At 37.2% G+C, this 19,442-nt stretch overlaps 2 protein-coding genes across 2 annotated transcripts; one reads left to right on the forward strand and one right to left on the reverse strand.

The window, feature by feature from the left end:
- Positions 1-9,710: 9,710 nt before the first annotated feature.
- On the forward strand, positions 9,711-16,051 carry LOC121975467 (mitogen-activated protein kinase kinase kinase 5-like). The gene is made up of 11 exons (XM_042527143.1): positions 9,711-10,601; positions 11,297-11,923; positions 12,000-12,087; positions 12,372-12,434; positions 12,516-12,679; positions 12,933-13,008; positions 13,557-13,616; positions 14,126-14,245; positions 14,999-15,208; positions 15,298-15,374; positions 15,456-16,051. Exons 1-11 carry the CDS (start codon positions 10,009-10,011, stop codon positions 15,688-15,690), a joined length of 2,313 nt encoding a protein of 770 aa, XP_042383077.1. The 5' UTR covers positions 9,711-10,008; the 3' UTR covers positions 15,691-16,051.
- Positions 16,052-16,257: 206 nt separating this feature from the next.
- LOC121975475 (adenine phosphoribosyltransferase 1-like) lies at positions 16,258-18,317 on the reverse strand. The gene is made up of 6 exons (XM_042527154.1): positions 18,098-18,317; positions 17,869-17,979; positions 17,200-17,292; positions 16,967-17,116; positions 16,803-16,861; positions 16,258-16,569 (listed from the first exon to the last, which is right to left on the reverse strand). Exons 1-6 carry the CDS (start codon positions 18,177-18,179, stop codon positions 16,516-16,518), a joined length of 549 nt encoding a protein of 182 aa, XP_042383088.1. The 5' UTR covers positions 18,180-18,317; the 3' UTR covers positions 16,258-16,515.
- Positions 18,318-19,442: the final 1,125 nt, after the last annotated feature.

Genomic DNA, 19,442 nt, shown 5'->3' on the forward strand with positions numbered 1-19,442 from the left:
GCCTCCTCTTTGGACATTTATTTTGATCATGTCCTTTGTGATTACACAAGAAACACACAATGTGTTCTTTACCTTTTCGTATTAAGGAGCTACCTTCTCTTAGCGTCTCCTTCATCTTAGGTACCACTTTAATTTTCTTCTTGACTAATTTTGAAACTTACTCTTATAATATGTTTTTTCTCTGCACTCAAAACATATTATATGATTTTTATCTCTATGTATTGGAATTGTTATACCTTCTTTACTCGTAGATGTGACACATGATCCTTCTTCATTGGTTCCGGAAGTAGAGACTTCTCGTTCCGGTGTCAATGAGCTCTCCTCAATCCTTGAGGTGGATGCTTCTTCAATTTCTTCCTCGGATGTTGAGCACCTCTCAACTTGAGTGCCCCTCTTTGGAATTTTTGTTACTTTCCATTGAGGGTGGATCTTCATGGAGTTTGACCAATTTACTTCACAACTCACTTGCATCCTTGTAATTACCTATATCGTTAGGAATTAAATTAACTAAAATTTTAGTTACCTTGTGATGTGGACGCCGAGGTGGACGCCTTTGTTGAACATCGCTATAATTGGAAACAAATTAATTACTACCTAATTAACTATTAGAAATAAATTAGCTATTGCCTAATTAGTAGAAAATAAATAATGGCCTAATTTAACTACTGCTATAGTAGAAAACAAATAATGACCTAATTAGCTTTTCTATTTTTGATTCCTTGTTTTCCTTTATGGTTAGTCTTTCATAATCTTGTCATGTTTGACTCCTTATATAAGGAGTGTCATTATTAATAAAGGAAGAGAGAAAAATTGAGTAATTATGACTCTATCTAGGACAAGTCTTCCCCCTTGAGTGATTTGGACTTTGTCTAGGACGAGTCTTTTTCCTCCTTCCTTTCCCCCTTACGTGTTGCATGACCAAGTACGGATCCGGATCTCGACCTGTGACTCGATCCTATACTCGGGACCATATCAACATGGTATAAGAGTCGGTCATGGGTGACACGGATCCTATCACATCTAAACTCGAGGCCTTCATGAAAAGATTGATGTCACAACAATAAGTTTTCATGGAGCAGATCACTTCCCGCCAGTAAGGACTAGAGGAGCAGATTGCCGAGATTTCCCGTACTGTTCAAGATGCTAGACGACGACCTTTGCACACTGCAGACAGCCCTACCAGCGTAGAGTATGACCCTTCTAGAGACTTAGAGGTCAGACCTGAACTTCCAACCAGCGGCACCATGGCTCCGCGATACTCAAAGATGGAGTTCCCCACCTATTCTAGAGAAGGGGATCCGTTGAGCTGGGTTAAAAGGTGCGAAAAATTCTTTACCAACCAAAGGACCACAGAGGCTGACAAGGTTGGCCTTGCTGCCTTCCACTTGGTAGGGGAAGCCCAACTTTGGTTTGATCAGGTAGAGCAAGAAGAGCCAGAGATGACTTGGAAGCAGTTCAGAGACCAATGCCATATCCGCTTTGGCCCGCCCCTAAGCAACAACCCTTTGGGAGAGCTAGCAAATCTGAAGCAGACAGGCTCTGTAGAAGACTAGCAGCACCAATTTCAATCTCACCTCGCTCGGACCTCCGACCACAATAACAAGTTGACTTATTCACTGCAGGGCTAGTCGAAGATCTCCGTATGGACATCGAACTGCAGAAGCCTAAAAACCTAGGCATTGCAATGAATATGGCTAGGGCACTAGAACGGAAGCAGTGCTTCCATCAAGGTGGGGGGATGTTGCGCACGAATTGGGAGGCGAGACCACAACCAAGCTCAACACCAGCAGTGGAGGCCCTCCTTTGGCGAAGACTAGGACCCCGAACATCAGCAAGGAGACTCCACCTGTTTCATTTTTCAAGCGTCTGACTCACGCCGAGATGGTAGAACGGAGAGCCAAGGGCCTTTGTTTTAACTGTAATGAATCATACTCCACGGGTTACAAGTGTAAACGCCTGTTTTGGATTGAAGTGTCTGATGATGACAGAGAAGGTGAGGAAGAGGGGGAAGTGAATTCAGAAATTTTCCTTCATGCTATTAGTGGCGTTATACCCCGCTTTCGAGCTTGAGGACAAGCTCAGTATCGAGGAGGGGAGTGATGATGTGGGCATCGAGGTGGACGCCTTTGTTGAACATCGCTATAGTTGGAAGCAAATTAATTACTACCTAATTAGCTATTAGAAATAAATTAGCTATTGCCTAATTAGTAGAAAATAAATAATGACATAATTTAACTACTGCTATAGTAGAAAACAAATAATGGCCTAATTAGCTTTTCTATTTTTGATTCCTTATTTTCCTTTATGGTTGGTCTTTCCTAATTTTGTCATGTTTGACTCCTTATGTAAGGAGTGTCATTATTAATAAAGAAGGAGAGAAAAATTGAGCAATTAGGACTCTGTCTAGGACGAGTCTTCCTCCTTGAGTGATTTGGACTCTGTCTAGGACGAGTCTTTTTCCTCCTCCCTTTCCCCATTACGTGTTGCATGACCAAGTACGGATCCGGATCTCAACCTGTGACTCGATCCTATACTCGGGACCATATCACCTTGTCGTTTATTTCGGATTTTTGGAGTTGCTCCTAAGTCCACTTCTTCTTCTTCTTCTTGAAGAGTTTTCCATTGTTATCCATTGTGGCTTCAAATCTCTCCATTAGAGCAAATCATTAATTTATGTTCATCATGAAGAAGTTCTCAACCCTAGCCTTTCATTGGTTGAATCCTCCCAATCCGAAAGCTGGAGGTGCCCGAATATCATATCTAAATTCCTCCCGGGGGTCCATTTTGAAGTTTGAGCTCCTTTAATGATAAGTCCTTGACTTTTGAAATTATGGCTCAAAATGTCAACTTCTTCTTCCTCTAGCTCTTGCTTCTTCTGGCGATTAGTCTGGGATCTCACTCTGATACCACTTATTAGGATTCGTATGAGCTAAAAGAGGGTGAATAGCTTTGATTGCTTCTCGTAGTTGCTTTGTGCTCGTCGTTGAATGCGCAGCGGATCTTCAATTCAAACTTGGATGCCACATGCACTATAATTCAATTTTACTTTGTATCCACCTTCTTAAGGTGACTGATCCACGGGTCCAGTCCTCACTCACAGCTCTACTAAGAACTTCCTCCTTTTCGAAACATTCTGAAGGCGGAAAAACCTCTTACAAGCTTGAGTACAAAGAATACAACAAGAAACGGAAACAAGATTATAAAAGAAATAAAAAAACTACTTTACAATGAAGAACCTTGCTTTACTTGCTTTTTTCTTACTTTGGTTAGCCTCTTGATGAGCACTTCTCTCCAACCGATGTTAAGAAATTTTTATGAAACCCCCTTTTTTAGGGTTACTTTCAGGTTAGGAAATGTCTCCCAATCAATTAGTTTTACCCCTAATTGATTGTCATGTAGGATTTAACCATTCAAACCTGTAGAATGGTTCTTGTTCACCGAATCGATTGACAACTTCTAATCGATTAAGTCAATCGATTCCGAAGTCTTCTGTTCTCATGAGAAAATCTCCCAATCGATTAGATTGACTATGTTGAATTGATTAAGCCAATCGATTCAACACCCTTTTGTTCCCTCGTGAAAACCTTGGCAATCGATTATCAATTTCGAACCCTATGTGCTATCGAGAAAACACAGTTAATCGATTACTCTAACAATTTCTTTGGGTTAATCGATTACTCTAATCCAACTCGGAATCCAAGTTAAAGGTTTACCAATCGATTGATAACCCTGAATTTAACCTTTCCAAGTTGAATTCGCATCTTGCCTGGTATTCAGTTGACCTTAACCTATTAGGACTTCTTTTGCCCTACATTCAGTCATCCGTGATCTATTGAGACTTTCCATTTCCTAGCATTTGGTCAACCTTGACCTGCTAGTGCTTCTTCACCAAGCGTCCGATCAACCTTTGACTAACTTGGATTTTCCTCTTGTCAACCTTCTCGTTGGACTTCCCTAACCTAACCTCTCGTTAGAACCCGTTGCTTAACATCTGGTTAGTACTTCTTCTCAAGTCAAGTATCCGGTCCTCTGTTGACCTACCTGACTTATCTCTTATATATTGTCAAACATCTAAACCCAAGTTCGAGCCAACCTGAGCTTTAATCAAATTGGTTAATCTTGATCTGAGGACAATTGCACCAACAATAACAATAGAAGTTAGGAATTGCATGGAAAAGTTTGTTAACTTCCTAGAAATAGAAATAATGATGCATTATTAGGCTATATAGAGACAAGCACATGAAGAACGAAGCTTTTAACTAGTGACGGATCCAGGAATTCAAGCATGGAGGGACGATTTTTACATGTAATAAAGGGTGGTATCCTCTATCTCCACTGGTGAAACTTTATAATATTAGGGGTTCCACCGCCAGCAAGGAGGGGCGACCCCCTAGATCCGCCCCTTCTTTTACCGAATAGAAAATGGATTGCAACGGGAGAGTTGGGAGATTTTACAGGCTCCAACCCAATTAAGATTAAAAAATAAAGTTAAACAAACGGATTAAGAAATACCCATTCACTTAAAAGACTCGAATGACTTAAAATGTAATTGACTACACTTTGAAATATAAAATGTTACCATCCTTAAGAAAAATAACCCAAACAGTAGTGCTAATGATGCTCAATGAGCCATTGTGTGCATTCTTTCTTACAAGCATGGTCAAGTTATTGCCAAGGTAGTTGGTCAGACCCATATGAAGAAGGATATTGTAGATACAAATACTACGGTCATCTTGAGTATGTTTTCTCTTGTCAATATTGTGAAGAAGATGAATAATTGATTAGGAGTTTGAAAACCTAGTCGATACCATATCCCCTTGCAACCCCAAACGTTCATGGTGTTATCTCATGATATGCTCGTGATTGCAATTTCATCCTCTTTGTTAAGAGTTAAGCGGTAGGGGGATGCAATGACACGACATTGCAAAGTTAAGAGCCAAAACAATGATTTATCTTGGAGGTGAAATGAAATTGCTCCCATTTGCCATTTTAGAAGTTAGAACTGCAATAGTTATTTTTTATGAGACAATATTTGAGTTGTAAAGCAAATGATCACCATTAGTGGCTTTCAATATGTTTCTCATGACTGGTAAATCATCCAAAATCTTGTCTTTTTCCGTTATTCAACTCTGTACAACATCATTAACAGTATCTAGATCTTTGATCAGTTCTATTATAAATATAGTTTTCTTTGATAATGATTTTAAATTCTTCCTTAAACTATAAAATCTTTATATTTAGTTATAAAGATGGTGGTAATGGTCCATGGATTTGAGTTTGAAACAAGCTCACTCTCCTCTTGCAGGATCTTCTGGCTGTCTATACATTTCTTGCTGCCAGTCCATATCATTTTCAGAGCAACACCTACTCCACTTATGGACATCATTTTCAGGGAAAAGCTCAAACTCCATTTGGTACTGTTATTTCTGACTGAATCTTTTGATCCTGAGACGTGTTTTACCTACTTAAATAGCCATTTGATGATTTAAAATTTAGTTAGTGCTCTTCGTTTTTTCTGCTTTATAATGCTTTCCCTTTTCAGTCACTATCTATCTATCTTTGCATGCCACTTGCTAATTATATTTATTTGAACTTATTTGACCTGCTCCTGGTTCCTAATAAAATGGAAACTAAACAAATTACTTCACCTCTTTAATTTGACAGTGGACTTGTTCTTAAACACCGATATATACAATGCATGGATTCAGTCAGTATCTATCGCTGTGGAATTAGTCCACGTCAATTTTTTTTTTTCTATCTCACTTTCTTTCCTATATCACTTTGTTTTTTAGCGCCTTCCTGATTGCTAAGAACGGACCTATTGTTGACTAAATCAGCTCTTCATGAGTCGTTGACCAACTTACCCCATACGGTTCGAATATTTAGAAAAGAAAATTTATATTTAATTTATATCAGATATTCTACTGATTAATCTCAGAGTGATGATATTGGAGTTTTTTTTATTGACTATTAGAATAAATAAAAAAAATATTTATAATATTCTTAGATCGACAACTCATTAGTGAAAATTTATCTATTAATTTATTAAAATTGAGATTATATTTGAGAAATTAAAAAGATATCATGTGTTGGACCATTGTTCTCAGGGGTTGAAATGAAAATTTATAGATTAGTTTAGTGGGTAAGTATAATCAATGGCGGAGTCAGCCCGGGTGATCTACCCGGGCTAATTCCAGGTTGTGAGCAATAACCGCCGATTTTGACATCGTCGCCCTGGGTTAATTCCACTTTCTCTCATGTTTTTCACTTGTTTTTCATTGTAAATTCGAGATTCGTCGTCGTCGGCCTTCGGGCTACAGCCGGGGTAAGCCATAACTTGGCTCCGCTCTTGAGTATAATGTATTGCTTTGAATCCACTACTAATTAATAGCCAAATTATTGTATAACTATATAATTGTTTTTTTTTAAATACAAAAAAAAAATAGAGTGCCTGCCTCCTAGCTTTGCATGGTCTGGAAAATTATTGGTAATTGTCTATTCTGTTGTAGACTTTGACCTCATAAATTATGTCTCGACTGCACCCTTTTTTTTAAAGTAATTGCCCCTCAAAGGATTTTCATTTTCAGATTCCTCTAATTCAAAAAAAAAGACCCAGTAAAACATAGAACGCTACCTCTCTAGTGACGTTCTATATCAGTTTATCAGGAAGAGCTGAAAGTGCCCTCATCAGGCTTCTTTTGTTCTTGTTCTTCACAGTTAAAGTAACATGCCTCTCGTTTCATGCAAAGTTCTTCACTTGGAGAAACCTCTAAATTCAAACACGACTGTTAATTTAATTTTGAAAGGTTTTTTAGGAGTTCTTCTAGAATTAAAAATTGGAAGAAAAAAAAGTGGAAAAAGAAAATTGTAGGCCAAAATGATAGGGGAAAAAGTTTTTTTTTATCAGTGTCGGAGAATAAATATCGAGGCAAAGCAACCCTGCCACGTCTGATTTGACCTGGCTAGCATCGTAATAGTGTGCCGTCGTGTGACGTCGCCTGTACTGTAGCTTCGTTTCGTTAAGAAGGAAAGAATGACGTTTGCACTGTCGTGTCATGGTCGATTTTTTTTGCCGTAAAATCTGGGAACCGTATCCGAGTTGATTAGAGCGTTTTACCTAACTACCGACGTCCACGTTAGCCAGCTGGTGTCGGAGTCAATAGCGGTACGAGTGGGGAAGCCGAAAGTCAACGTAGATGATATGTCGTTGCCTTGCAGTTCAATTTGGTTGATGTTTTTTATAGCATTCGACAGATTTTGGTTGACAAGTCCTGCAAGATGCTGAGCACAGAGAAATCGAGATTCATATAACTAAATCATTTTCTTTTAAAAATTTCAAGCTTCAAATTCAATTATTATGGACAAATAAAAGAAGCCATTAAATTGAAAAACGAATTGAAAAAATTATTAAGGTACGTTTGGTTTATGGATATCATAGATAATTAAAATTATCCGCTTAAGATAATCTAAGATAATCGTGTTTGGTTTCAAGATTTTCTAGGTTTTGAAATTTTTCTCGATTCTAAAACATCATCAATCTCGGCATTAAATCCGGAATCAGAAAATCAGAGGTCATTTAAGGTTTTTTTCAATTCCGGAGGTTATATATTTTTTTCTAAAATTACCCTCGGAAGGATCGGAGCGCAACAAGGCAGTGCGATGCGGAAGTTCACTGCGAAGCTTCATGTGGCGTGTAGTGACAGTGGGGGGCGACAGTAGTGGGCAGCAAGTGGTGCCAGATCAGCAACGAGGCAATGCGGCAGATAACTGCGTTGCATTCCTTTACATGTGTAGATCGCAACGACAGTGGACAACGAGGCGGCAGCGATCGACGAAGGTGGCAACAATGTGAGATTGTGGGCGACAACGATAGTGTAATGACCGGAGGTGGCAGCGGTGGGCGACGATGGGCAATGGACAGCAAGCGGTGGCATGCGACGGGCAGCAAATGGGTGGCGACAGCAGAGGAGGAGGAAGATGATCAATCGTATTTTTTTATTTTTTATTTTATTTTTAAACTTTAATTAATTAAAACAATCAACTCCTAACTATAGTTAAAATAAATTAAATAAATATAATCTAAAACCCAATAAAATTATCTAAAAAATTCTAAAATAAAAAAATCTAATTTGATTTAGTTATATATATCACTATTAATAATAATTTTATCATTATTAAATCAAGGATAATATGATAAAATATCACATTAGATTACGTACTAAAACTTCTAAACAAATGAGATTTTATTACATTATTTAAATGAAACCTAATATCCTCTAGTTATATTTCATTCCTCTTAATCTTAGTTATATAATTATTAAATAATCATATAATTAAAATTATACATGATAACTTAAATTAAATACACCTTTAAAAGTATTTTTTTAAACACTCTAATAATAATTTTTCATTTAAATATTGAATAGGAATTAATTATAATTGAGACTCTGAAAGGAGCATATTGTCTCTATTATGATATTCTGATCCTTTTATTTAATGTCTTTCACTGAAAACAAAAAGTAATGGTATGACTTTTTTATATCGGTATATAATAAAAATGACATTTCAAAATATCAATGTATTTTATATAAACACATTTTCATCTCCAAGAAGTTATGTTTTGGACGATAGTCATCCCATTGTCAATCTGGATGGATAAGATCGGATTAATATATATATATATATATATATATATATATATATATATATATATATATATATATATATATATATATATATATATATATATAAAATCCTAGCTCAAATATTATTTAAAATTTTTAAATCTGAATTCAATCTAAAAAATTCAATAATCTGATAAAAAATAAAATTTTAATTATTTTTTCTATAATTTTTTTACTTTTATCTTATTATTATTATTATATTAATATTAATATTAATATACATTAAAACATTTTAAATTTTAAAATAATATTTAATTTAACCTCTAAAAATTCATTAAAATTTAAATTTGAGTCGATCTGAGCCAATTCTAACTCAAAAGAAAAATTTTCAGTCCGAAAATTTTTCAACCCGAATCCGATTTTGAATCTGATTTTTTTTTTCAGATAGATCGTGTTAAGTCATCCGGTCAGATTCATTTTTAATGCTCTGGGCATCATCATGAATTCTTCAATAATTTTTTAAATTCAGATATCTAAATTATTACGATCATATTAACTTAAAAAATGATCCATTAGGATCCATACAAATTTTCTATCGGATAAATCCAGAAGCACCTAAGAATTCTAAGAGACGATTCATTCGAACCTTTGTTTTTTTCAGAAAGCCCATCCATCTATTATCATTGTACCATACTTTCAAGGGCAAAACAAAAAAAAATCTCATACCTTGAAAATATTTAAAGTTGCTCTAATATGTTAAAAAATATATTAAGTAATTAAAATTAAAGTTATTTTAATATTTCTCAAAATTGCTCAAATTTTTTTTTTTATTTGGTCATAATTATTTTGATCAAAATTGTTTTAGTTAATTTTGATCAAAAATTATTATAACAACTTTAGAGATATATAGTGCTTTTTAAAAATATCTTTTAAAATGAGTACCCTCTTTTGGTAATAATAATTTTAACTCATAAAAAAAAAGTGGAATTTAAACGTGAAAAATCTCGTCGAGCGATAGAACTGGAATTGATTGAAGTTTGGATGCTAAATTGGAAACGCTACTCGATAATAACTCCCAACACGAGAAAAAACGTTTTGACCTTGAGCACAAGACTCAAAGCCGCGTTGCTCCAAGTGATAGAGAAATGGAAGAAGAGCGGCGAAGAGAGAACAAGGGCTTCGACGACGAGGACGACCTCTGCTTTCTTCTTCTTATTATTCTCCTCATCGTCCTCCTTCGTTCTTCGTCCTCCTCCTCCCCCTCCCCCTCCCCCTCCCATGGGCGACACTGTTTGGGGTTTTGCTTCTCGTGCTGTTCCTCCGCTAGTGCTTGCTTGAACCTTGTCCGCCTCTACTCTACCGCCGCCCCTTGTCCTAAGTCCACATGCCTTGGTGGAACTGGAAGAGGAGCCCTAGGCATCTCCTCTCGTCTTATTCTCCTTCCTCAGCCTCCGTACCCACCTCCCCGGGGCGCGCTGCTGGCGGTGGCGGTGGCGGCCGCAGCCGCCCTAAGGATCCCTGCGTTTACCCCTCCACACGCTTCCAGCCCCAACCAATCCTTACCCGGCAGACCAATCTCCGCCGTCTGACAGAACACGAGCTCAATGCGTTGTGCCAGGACGCTGTGGAAGAGGCGTCGAGCTCCACATCGGTGTCCGGGTCCCCCAGTAACCTCGTCGCTATTGCCGCCGCCACGAATTCTACTCCTGTCTCTCGCTCTCCCAGCGAACTTTACGACGTCCAGTTGCGATCGGTTTCATCGCCTATTGTGTTGCCGCGACCGCCCCCACATCCAGAGTCCTCTGTTAGAGCTTCAACACTAACGGAATTGAAGTCGGGGCAGGATTTTTGTTTCAATTCCGCAGAATCTGTGGCCGGGCCTCTGCCATCACCCTGGGAGGATTTTGGCAAGACGAATGGTGTTGGTAGAATTGGCGCAGCTACGAAGTCTACATCTCTGGATTCTCTATTTGGGCGGTATGCTTTTTGTTGCCTTCTTGCGCTAAAGATTATTTAATCAGCTAATGATTATTTTTCGCCTTGTTTCATGGTTTCAAGTTAACGATTATTTTTCTTATTAAATGGACGTTGTAGTTCTCTATTCAATTGCTGATCATTCGGAGATGAAGTGAATTCATATGAAATCTTTTCTCAAGTAGTTTGTCTTATGAATGTGGAGATCCCTGACATTCTTGTGAAACCAAAAAGAGATATAAAAAAAAAGTTTCTTGACGTTAACAATAGAGGGGTTTGTTTCATCTTTTGGTCACTTAACATGTTTCTTGTACATAATGGACGGATTATACTCTTATAACCACACCATGGAGCGCAAGGTTTAGAACAACTGCATCAGATTACTTTTCTGCTGTCCACTTTACTCCCTTACTGGAAGTCATGAGCTAATTGTGTTCGTATAAGGCCCAGATGAATAGAAAGCCCCTCCTCTTGTTCCTTTTCATGTCTGTATTTTAATAGAACTGCAAGAATACTTCATCTCTTCCTTGAGCAACTTATATTTCATGCATAGAAGTTATATGATATGTCCACATGCTCCAGCATAATAAAAGACAAATGTTTATCTGGTTTGACAGCTATTTGTGTAAAATTATTTCCTGGATTCTTTGGTTTTGGTACCTGGCACATTGATGATGTCTCATGTCGTTTCATTGTAGCACGTCATCTCATGTTTACCCAGAGCAAGAAGATATACTATTGAATAAATCATCTATTAGAGATCGGAGGCTGCCCCAGGAACCAAATTATGCCAGCACGAAAGACATCACATTGAACATTCCTGCAAAAAGTGTTATCATCAGTGAATTTTTAAGTCCTGCTGGTAGTCCCGTCCATACCCCTAGGCGATCCACTGACGTAGCCTTTTTGGCTTCTTTGATTGGCACCCCAGGTCTCCATGTCTTGTCAGCGCCAGACATCCCTCATGATAGTGTGGCTGCTTTCTCTTCTCAGACTTCACCCAAGAAAATGCAGAGTCCTGAACATTTTCCAGTTTATAGTTTGGCAACTAAAAGGCATATCTCAAGACCTAGAAATCATAGTGCACCAGCATCCCCATTGCACATAGCAATGCACTCAGAGAGCTTGACTGCATGGCATGATAGTGGTGGAAATGTAAACGTCCACCCACTTCCTCTCCCTCCTGGTGCTTCACCTTCCAAACAATCAGCTTTGTCTTATCCTTGTTCATTGAAAGTAGATGTTCCAGTAGTGGCAAATCAATGGAAGAAACGAAAACTAATTGGGAGTGGAACATTTGGGAATGTATATGAAGCCACCAACAGGTAGATATTTATATTTTAAAGTTGATAAAATGGTTTCTTGTGTCTTTATATAACATTTTTTTTATGCTTTTAACAGTTATAGTGGTGCATTATGTGCGATGAAAGAAGTTAATATAATCCCTGATGATTCCAGATCAGCTGAATGCTTGAAGCAGTTGGAACAGGTTAAATTCTTCAAATTATCCTATGACGTTGGCAACTGAGTAATGCCTTTAGTATTCATTTATGCAAAAGGGTTCTTAGCAATTTCATTTTTGAATCCCACAGCCAACTATCATGAAAGCTGTGCTGCAAACTTACTGGCTGTTTTGTGACCTTAGGTTCTAAGTTAATTCTGTATTCATTTTGATCTATTGCCTCATCATTAGTTAACCTTTATTATTACATATAGCGATCACACTTTTTCATGTTCCTTATGTGAAAATTAAGCTTGTTCTATGCCCTGCAGGAAATAAAGTTCCTTAGTCAGTTTAAGCATCCAAATATTGTTCAGTACTACGGGAGTGAAATGGTGTGTATTAATTTGTCATGCTACACTCTATTATTTTTCCTCTTTTTTAACTTTATATATTAACTCTGTTTTTTCATGCAGATTGAGGATCAGCTTTACATTTATCTAGAATATGTTCATCCTGGTTCAGTTAATAAATATGTTCGTACATATTATGGATCAATGACTGAATGCATAGTGCGCAGTTTTACTTGCCATATCCTTAAAGGCTTGGCTTACTTGCATGATAAAAAGATCATGCACAGGTCAGTATCTTTGTAAAAACAAGGATCTCTTTGAGTTATATTGCTATTCTGTTATATGTTTACTCCATTAGTGCACTAACTGCACATACAATGGAATTTTGGTGAGTAACTAATTCCTATTAGATACAGAATTCATCCAAATTAAGGAGGTCCATAACAAATTGATAAATCTGTATGGTAAAAGCAAAAAAGAATAGCAAGGAAATATTTGAGGTTATGGAATGGTTTCCTAACACAACAATTGGTCCTGCAGGGATATCAAAGGAGCAAATTTGCTTGTTGACGTGAATGGCGTTGTCAAGCTAGCTGATTTTGGGATGGCAAAGCATGTAAGTGCTTGGTAGCATTCAAAGTGGAAGGATAAATCATCTTCTTCCATGGTTATCTACTTGATGTTGCATAAATAAGAATGTTCCTTGAGGAATTGTTTACATGAGGAGAGAAAGGATTGAAGGATGAGGGGGAAGCCTGTGGCCTATCTCTCATTAAGGAACTACACTTTGGAAATTCTAACTCTAAACAGGGTCTAAATATGGTATAACATCAGGGAATTTATCATGATAATCATCACATATTCTGACTCATGAAGAAACTATAAATCTAGAACAAATAATATGGCACAAACCCACTATGCCTATAAATGCCTTCCTCATGCGCTAGTCACTATTCCAAGGGCTAGTAGCCACCTGTGATTTACCTCATCCGTGTTGGTCCTGGGACGGGTTAGCGGGGGCGTTGGGGTGAGTGTAGTCGCCTTTTTGCCAACTTATTAATACTGGTACCTCTAACAGAATTAACAGGACGATATTTAAATGATCTATGCACATAAATGATATTCTAGCATGCTATTGACTAATATGTTGATTTCATTGTTCAGCTAAATGGAGCAACAACTTGTCATTCAATGAAGGGATCTGCATTTTGGATGGCTCCAGAGGTAACTACTTCTCTTTATTATAGCATCCATTTCTTTTTCTATAGTATTTTTTTTATGGGTGCAATGAAATTCATCTTTAATTACTGTCGGTGGAGTCTGTGAATGGTGATATGATACCTGTGATAGGTTTAGGTTTGGGCTTGGGTATAGGTGATCTTAGACATTATAGTAATACTATATTCAATGCAAAGTTTCTGGCATTAGTTAATTTCTTCTTTAAGATATAAGGTCTGTCTCTTGCTCTAATCAATGAATTTTTGCCATCCCTGTCAACACTTTCTGATTTGATTATGATTTTCAAGTCAGCGAGTTAGTTAATCAACTTAAAATCTCCCTGCCCAAGGAGTAAACTGCTTTGAAAATGGTTTCTGCTAGCAGAATTTATCAAACCTAGTAGACTCTCTCCGGCTTCAAAGTATTACTTTCCATATTTAAGTTTAAATCGATCCATTTCAATTCAGGTACAGCATTTATCACTATATAGATCTCAAATTACTTTTTTGTTGCAGATGTTAAAGGCCACAATGAACAAAGAAATTGTTTATGATGTTTCTGTTGACATCTGGAGTTTGGGTTGTACAATCATTGAGATGTTCACAGGGAAACACCCATGGAGTGATCTACATGAGGTCTTTATTCTTTTATGGCTATGTTGTTGACATGTTGCAGCCTTTTCAGTTTAAGTTTCTTACTACTAGTCATCCCTTTTTTAGACACATTAATTATTTCCTATTTTGATTTTTTATGGAACTTGTACTATAGGTTTGTTGTGTTCAATTTCTCATGTATGTTGTCAGACTTTAAAATTCAGACATATGTATAGAATTTGACGACACTAACTCCTTACTCAAATAAGGCTGACTGAGGCTAAGGGAGTACGTAACTTATTCTTGACTGACAAACACTTGACTGATTCTTGCTTCTATTTTTTGGGTTTCAAGTTTGGTGCTAAACATTCGGTGAGTCTGCTGCAGAATAAGCCACCAGTTGGGAGAAGGCATGCACATTCTAGGAGCTAATGCATGTTCGGAATTAATTGCTCGATCATACATACATAAGATAAAACAATTAATGTGATTGGTGAAGTAACAACTTATCCCAAAGAAAATAAAACCTTGTTTTTCCAGAATTTTTTTGCTGAAGAATCAATATGTTATGGTTCTCTGAGGCTGTTCCTTGTCTCTGTCCTTGAGAATTTCTTGTGCAAAAGGACAAACAATTTTTTTAGAATGCACTTTATGGATTTTCTTACTTCATTTGGTGATTTTATTTCTATTACAATGTGCATGTGAATTATATAAAGCAATTCACCATTATTTTTGTAGCTTTCATATCTTTTTATCCCTGCGGATCTGAAGTAAATTTATTTATGATTAACACAGGCTCAAGCTATGTTTAAAGTCTTGCATTATCATCCACCAATACCTGAAAATTTGTCCAAGGAGGGCAAGGACTTCCTCCAGCGTTGCTTCCGAAGGAACCCTGCAGAGAGGCCAACTGCTAATTGGTTGCTCGAGCACCCCTTTGTACAAAACGTCCAGCAGCACAGCCTTAATAGTCCTGTCCAGCCTATTACAGAGATCAAACCGACTGTATGTCTCATTCTTCCTCTGGATACTTCTAAATCATGCTATTTCAGCATTTTTAGATAAACTGAAAAAATATGTTTCTTCTATCACAGGATTCTACTCATAGCCCAAGCAATAGAGGCACACCCAAACATTGCCCATTTGTGAAAAGGAAACCTACAGCCACTCGGTAAGCTTGCTATATGTGATCCTGACTTGATTTCTTTTGGTTTCGCATTTTGGGCTCTATTTAACATTGTTTTATTAACAGTGATAATGGTCAATCTCCATCTTATCCTGAGAAATTCGAGTCAGCTGCATCTCATCTTTCATCTCCTTCCATCCCCAAAAGCTTCGCTAGTTTATCCCCTCCCTCAAAATTCACAGCATCAAATGCAGCTGGCTCTTCAGCACCTACTCAACACTGGGCTTTGCCGAGTGCAAGGAAACTTCAGTCCTATGCACGACACAGACCTCATGAGAAAGATTATGCAACTTCCTTCTAAAATGGAGTGGCTATTTTCCATAGGATGGGTGTCTGAGACTAACAACTAAATAGCTAAGATCATGTAACCATTTGTGATATAATCTCTAGTCCAACTCACATTCCTACTTCCTAACCATAGCCAAACAATTCGTCGACAAAGAATTCCCCAGCCTTGAGCTGTGCTGAAGTATGAGAGAAAGCTGGTTTTTGTATATTGCAGTGCTTGCCGAGTCCATCATTATTTATTTGAATGCATCATGTATGATAGTGTCAATTTAGGTTTAGAACTCATTTGTTTTCTTGGATTTCATAATGTATCATGCCCTTCGTCTAATACAAAAGATTAAAATGCCCACTACCAATTGCTGGGACATTGGCTATGGACGCGTAGTGTGTATATGATTTCTGTCTATGGATTATTCTCCCGGGTAATTCCTTTACTATTTGCTTTCTTTTAAACAAAATACTCTCATAGTACTGATTGTATCTGCATCCCCAAAGAACTGCAATCTGTAAATAGGGAATAGGATTTTGGTAGCAAGTCCAGGATTAAAGGAAGACAAGGAACAAGAAGTACAAATGAGTATTATAAAGAAAAGTCTGATTAATTACTCAAATCTAACCACTCAATTACGCACACGAATAGGTTCCAAAATCAAAATCTCATATTACATTTTACTGAAATAAATCCCCACTCGCAATCTCCAGAAACCGTGGTCATCTCGCCATAGCTCAAGAAGCCATGGAAAGTTGAAACCTTATTATCAAGCCCCAGCTAGCTAGAGGATCTACCAACAGATGCTACGAAGAAAACGTAAATTACCAACAAACTGCATTCTCTCTGCTAAACCGCTTTGACCAGCACAAAGAGAGGCCTGCCACCCAGTTTGTCACGTCCCTGTCAACCCAACAAAAAATGTCATTCATTTTGTCAATGAAAACCTCGCACAAATTAAATGGCGGGCGAACAGTTTTTTCCCATCTAAATTGGGCAGAAAACAAAGGGAAATATTAGCTACGGAAATCTTTCAGTCACTTTGTTTCAGCTGCCCATTCCTTCCCTCATACTCTCATAGGAAATACAATCTAATTGTTTCTTTCAGGCTTTTATCATGCACTCAGTTAACAAACCTTCAGCTCTGGCAATTCAATGACACAAGCACACTCGACCACTTCAGCTCCAACGCGATCTGCAAATAACAGAGAATCATAATCAAAATACAAATGACAGTTTGATTGGGGCATTTATATATAAACGAGAAAACTAAAGAGAGAACCAGTGGAAGAAAACCCACCGAGGAGCCTCATAGCAGCAGCTAATGTTCCCCCAGTTGCAATTAAATCGTCAATAACAAGTGCCCGATCTCCTGCCTCAACAGCTCCTACATGCATCTCCATTTTGTCTGTACCATATTCTAACGAGTATTCCTCAGAAATAACTTCCCCTAAAGCCCACACAAAAATTTTAGTAGATTATCTACACAATGTAGCGATAATGGAAACCTGATTGGCCAGGAAAGAAATATACCAGGCAACTTCTTTGGCTTTCTCATAGGGACAAACTTTGCTCCAATAGCCAATGCAATGGGAGGGCCAAATATAAATCCTCTTGCCTCAATACCTGCATGTATCAAGTATATCCAATCAAGAAATTGAACCAATTACTGATATACTTACTGCCATATCGATGAGAAATCTCATTTCAGTATAGTGCTCTTATGATAATTTAATTTGGAAAGTAGGAATACATTGAATGATATAATTTGATACGACATAATTTAAAGCTGATGAGAATAAATTAGGCTCCATCGTGCAAACAAAGAACATAATATGAAAGCAATTCATGTTGGATGCCTCAATTTTTCCAGTCTCCGCCTTGTACATAATTGAGGCGCCCAGACACAAAGCTAATCATCAGAAAAATATACAGAGATAAAGTGCTTAATATTGAGGAAAAAAAAGTAATAGTGGGTGATTACTTTGCTCATTCTCTATAGAAAAATCTTGGTTTTTTTTAGGTTAGTTGCTTTCTTAATCTCAGTTAACAGGGTAGTACCATCCTGACTTAATCCGCTTGGAATTCTACGAATTCCTAATAATTCTTTAACTGAAAAGAACAATGAAGAACAACAATATTCCTAGTCATGAGTTTCAAAAACCAAAGGAAACATCACATCCGACCAAACAGCAAGTTTACCTGCGACCACTGAAATTTCTTTATCTCTGTATCTCTCTACGAACATATCGATCGTATCCCTAAACGCCTCAGGATCCAGCAACAGGGTCGTAATATCCTGAAACAAAATACCTAAACCCAACCCAATCCAACCGATCAGACACCAAAACTACCCATCGTAACAGCTCTGGAGCCCCGGTCAGAAAAAAAGGCTCCGACTAACGGAACTACAAATTTGAAGATCGCTTACCCGGCTTGGGGAACTCAGGGATGACGCGTATGGAGGAGGCAATCCGCCGCAGGCGGTGGTCCTCTGCTCCGTCGGAGGCCATGGATCGCTTGCAAATGAGGGGAAAGGGTTTAGCGAGGCGAAGAAGGGAAAGGTAGGGCCGCGACGACAGCGACGGGAAAAGAAGGGAGAGGAGACCGAGGTTCGTGCGGCTTTGCGGGAGAAAGAAAGTGGAAAATTACGGCGAAGGTAAAGCCAGCGTTGCGTTATAAATGCCAACTTACACTTGGATCTTCGACCGTCCAAAGTAACGGAATGTCCGACTGAATCCAGCGAGGTCGATAGGTTTTATGGTGCGTGGTTTGATAATGCTCTCTTTCATAAAATATCATATTTTATCTATAGGATTAATTTATTATGAACTTTGAATTTTTATGAAATCTATGAACGATTTTATGCGAATCTATCTATCTGTCTATCAGCAAGATTGCCCCGTGACGTCCACATCAGACTCCCAATTAAACTCATCGATTAGTTATCCTCGACTTTAAAAAAAACAAAAAACATAATTCTCCACCTGTTCCTCGACCCAATCCCGACTCCACCGCATCAGATGCTGACTAGGATTCTCAACGTCGTGCCATGCATGCATCTCCAAATTTTGATCCTAGATTCTTAGTCAAATTCAGAACTCACCTGTATTCGAATTAGACTTCATACATTTACGTATACGTATCTAACTCATATTCAAGTCAATATCTTTATTCAATCAAAACAAAATGATCTAACTCTAGATGGGCGCAGTCAGAATTCAAATTTAGATGGGTTAACCATCGACAATAATTAATATAATTAATTAATTAATTTAAAAATATAAAAAAATATGTAAATATTAATTTTCCTAAAATATGGAATATAAGTATTTAATATTTAATACAATTGAAATTGTGCTATTCTTTTTATAATCAAACTTATTTATTATCACATCCTTATCAAATTTTTTTAACTAACTCTCAGTGTATATATATATATATATATATATATATATATATATATATATATATATATATATATATATAGAATATCTTCAAAATATATTCTATAAGACTACGGTTAGAAAATATAAAATTTAAGTAATACAAACAATTGACTTTCGATCAAGCTAAAAGTACATAAATCAGGAACATTATTAGTTGAAGTATCAAAAATTGTGAGTAAACATGATAAATTGAGTAATTGACTATCATTAAATAAGATTTTTTTAAGCATGAAAAACAAATATATTTGACATCATATTAATATATGTTAAATAAAAGTATAAGACGTAATCTCTATTTGCAGACTTAGACTTATGTTGCTCGTTGCT

The sequence above is a fragment of the Zingiber officinale genome, chromosome 1B (assembly GCF_018446385.1).
Source record: "Zingiber officinale cultivar Zhangliang chromosome 1B, Zo_v1.1, whole genome shotgun sequence".
In the NCBI taxonomy this organism is placed as follows: Eukaryota; Viridiplantae; Streptophyta; class Magnoliopsida; order Zingiberales; family Zingiberaceae; genus Zingiber; species Zingiber officinale.

Excerpts from the sequence above, each read along its gene's own strand:
- LOC121975467 (XM_042527143.1), top strand. The coding sequence starts at position 10,009 with ATGCCTTGGTGGAACTGGAAGAGGAGCCCTAGGCATCTCCTCTCGTCT. Across the intron at positions 12,435-12,515 it reads AGTACTACGGGAGTGAAATG|ATTGAGGATCAGCTTTACAT; the intron begins GTGTGTATTAAT and ends TTTTTCATGCAG. Across the intron at positions 15,209-15,297 it reads TTACAGAGATCAAACCGACT|GATTCTACTCATAGCCCAAG; the intron begins GTATGTCTCATT and ends CTTCTATCACAG.
- LOC121975475 (XM_042527154.1), bottom strand. The coding sequence starts at position 18,179 with ATGGCCTCCGACGGAGCAGAGGACCACCGCCTGCGGCGGATTGCCTCC. Across the intron at positions 17,293-17,868 it reads AGAAATTTCAGTGGTCGCAG|GTATTGAGGCAAGAGGATTT; the intron begins GTAAACTTGCTG and ends TGATACATGCAG. Across the intron at positions 17,117-17,199 it reads AAAGCCAAAGAAGTTGCCTG|GGGAAGTTATTTCTGAGGAA; the intron begins GTATATTTCTTT and ends TGTGGGCTTTAG.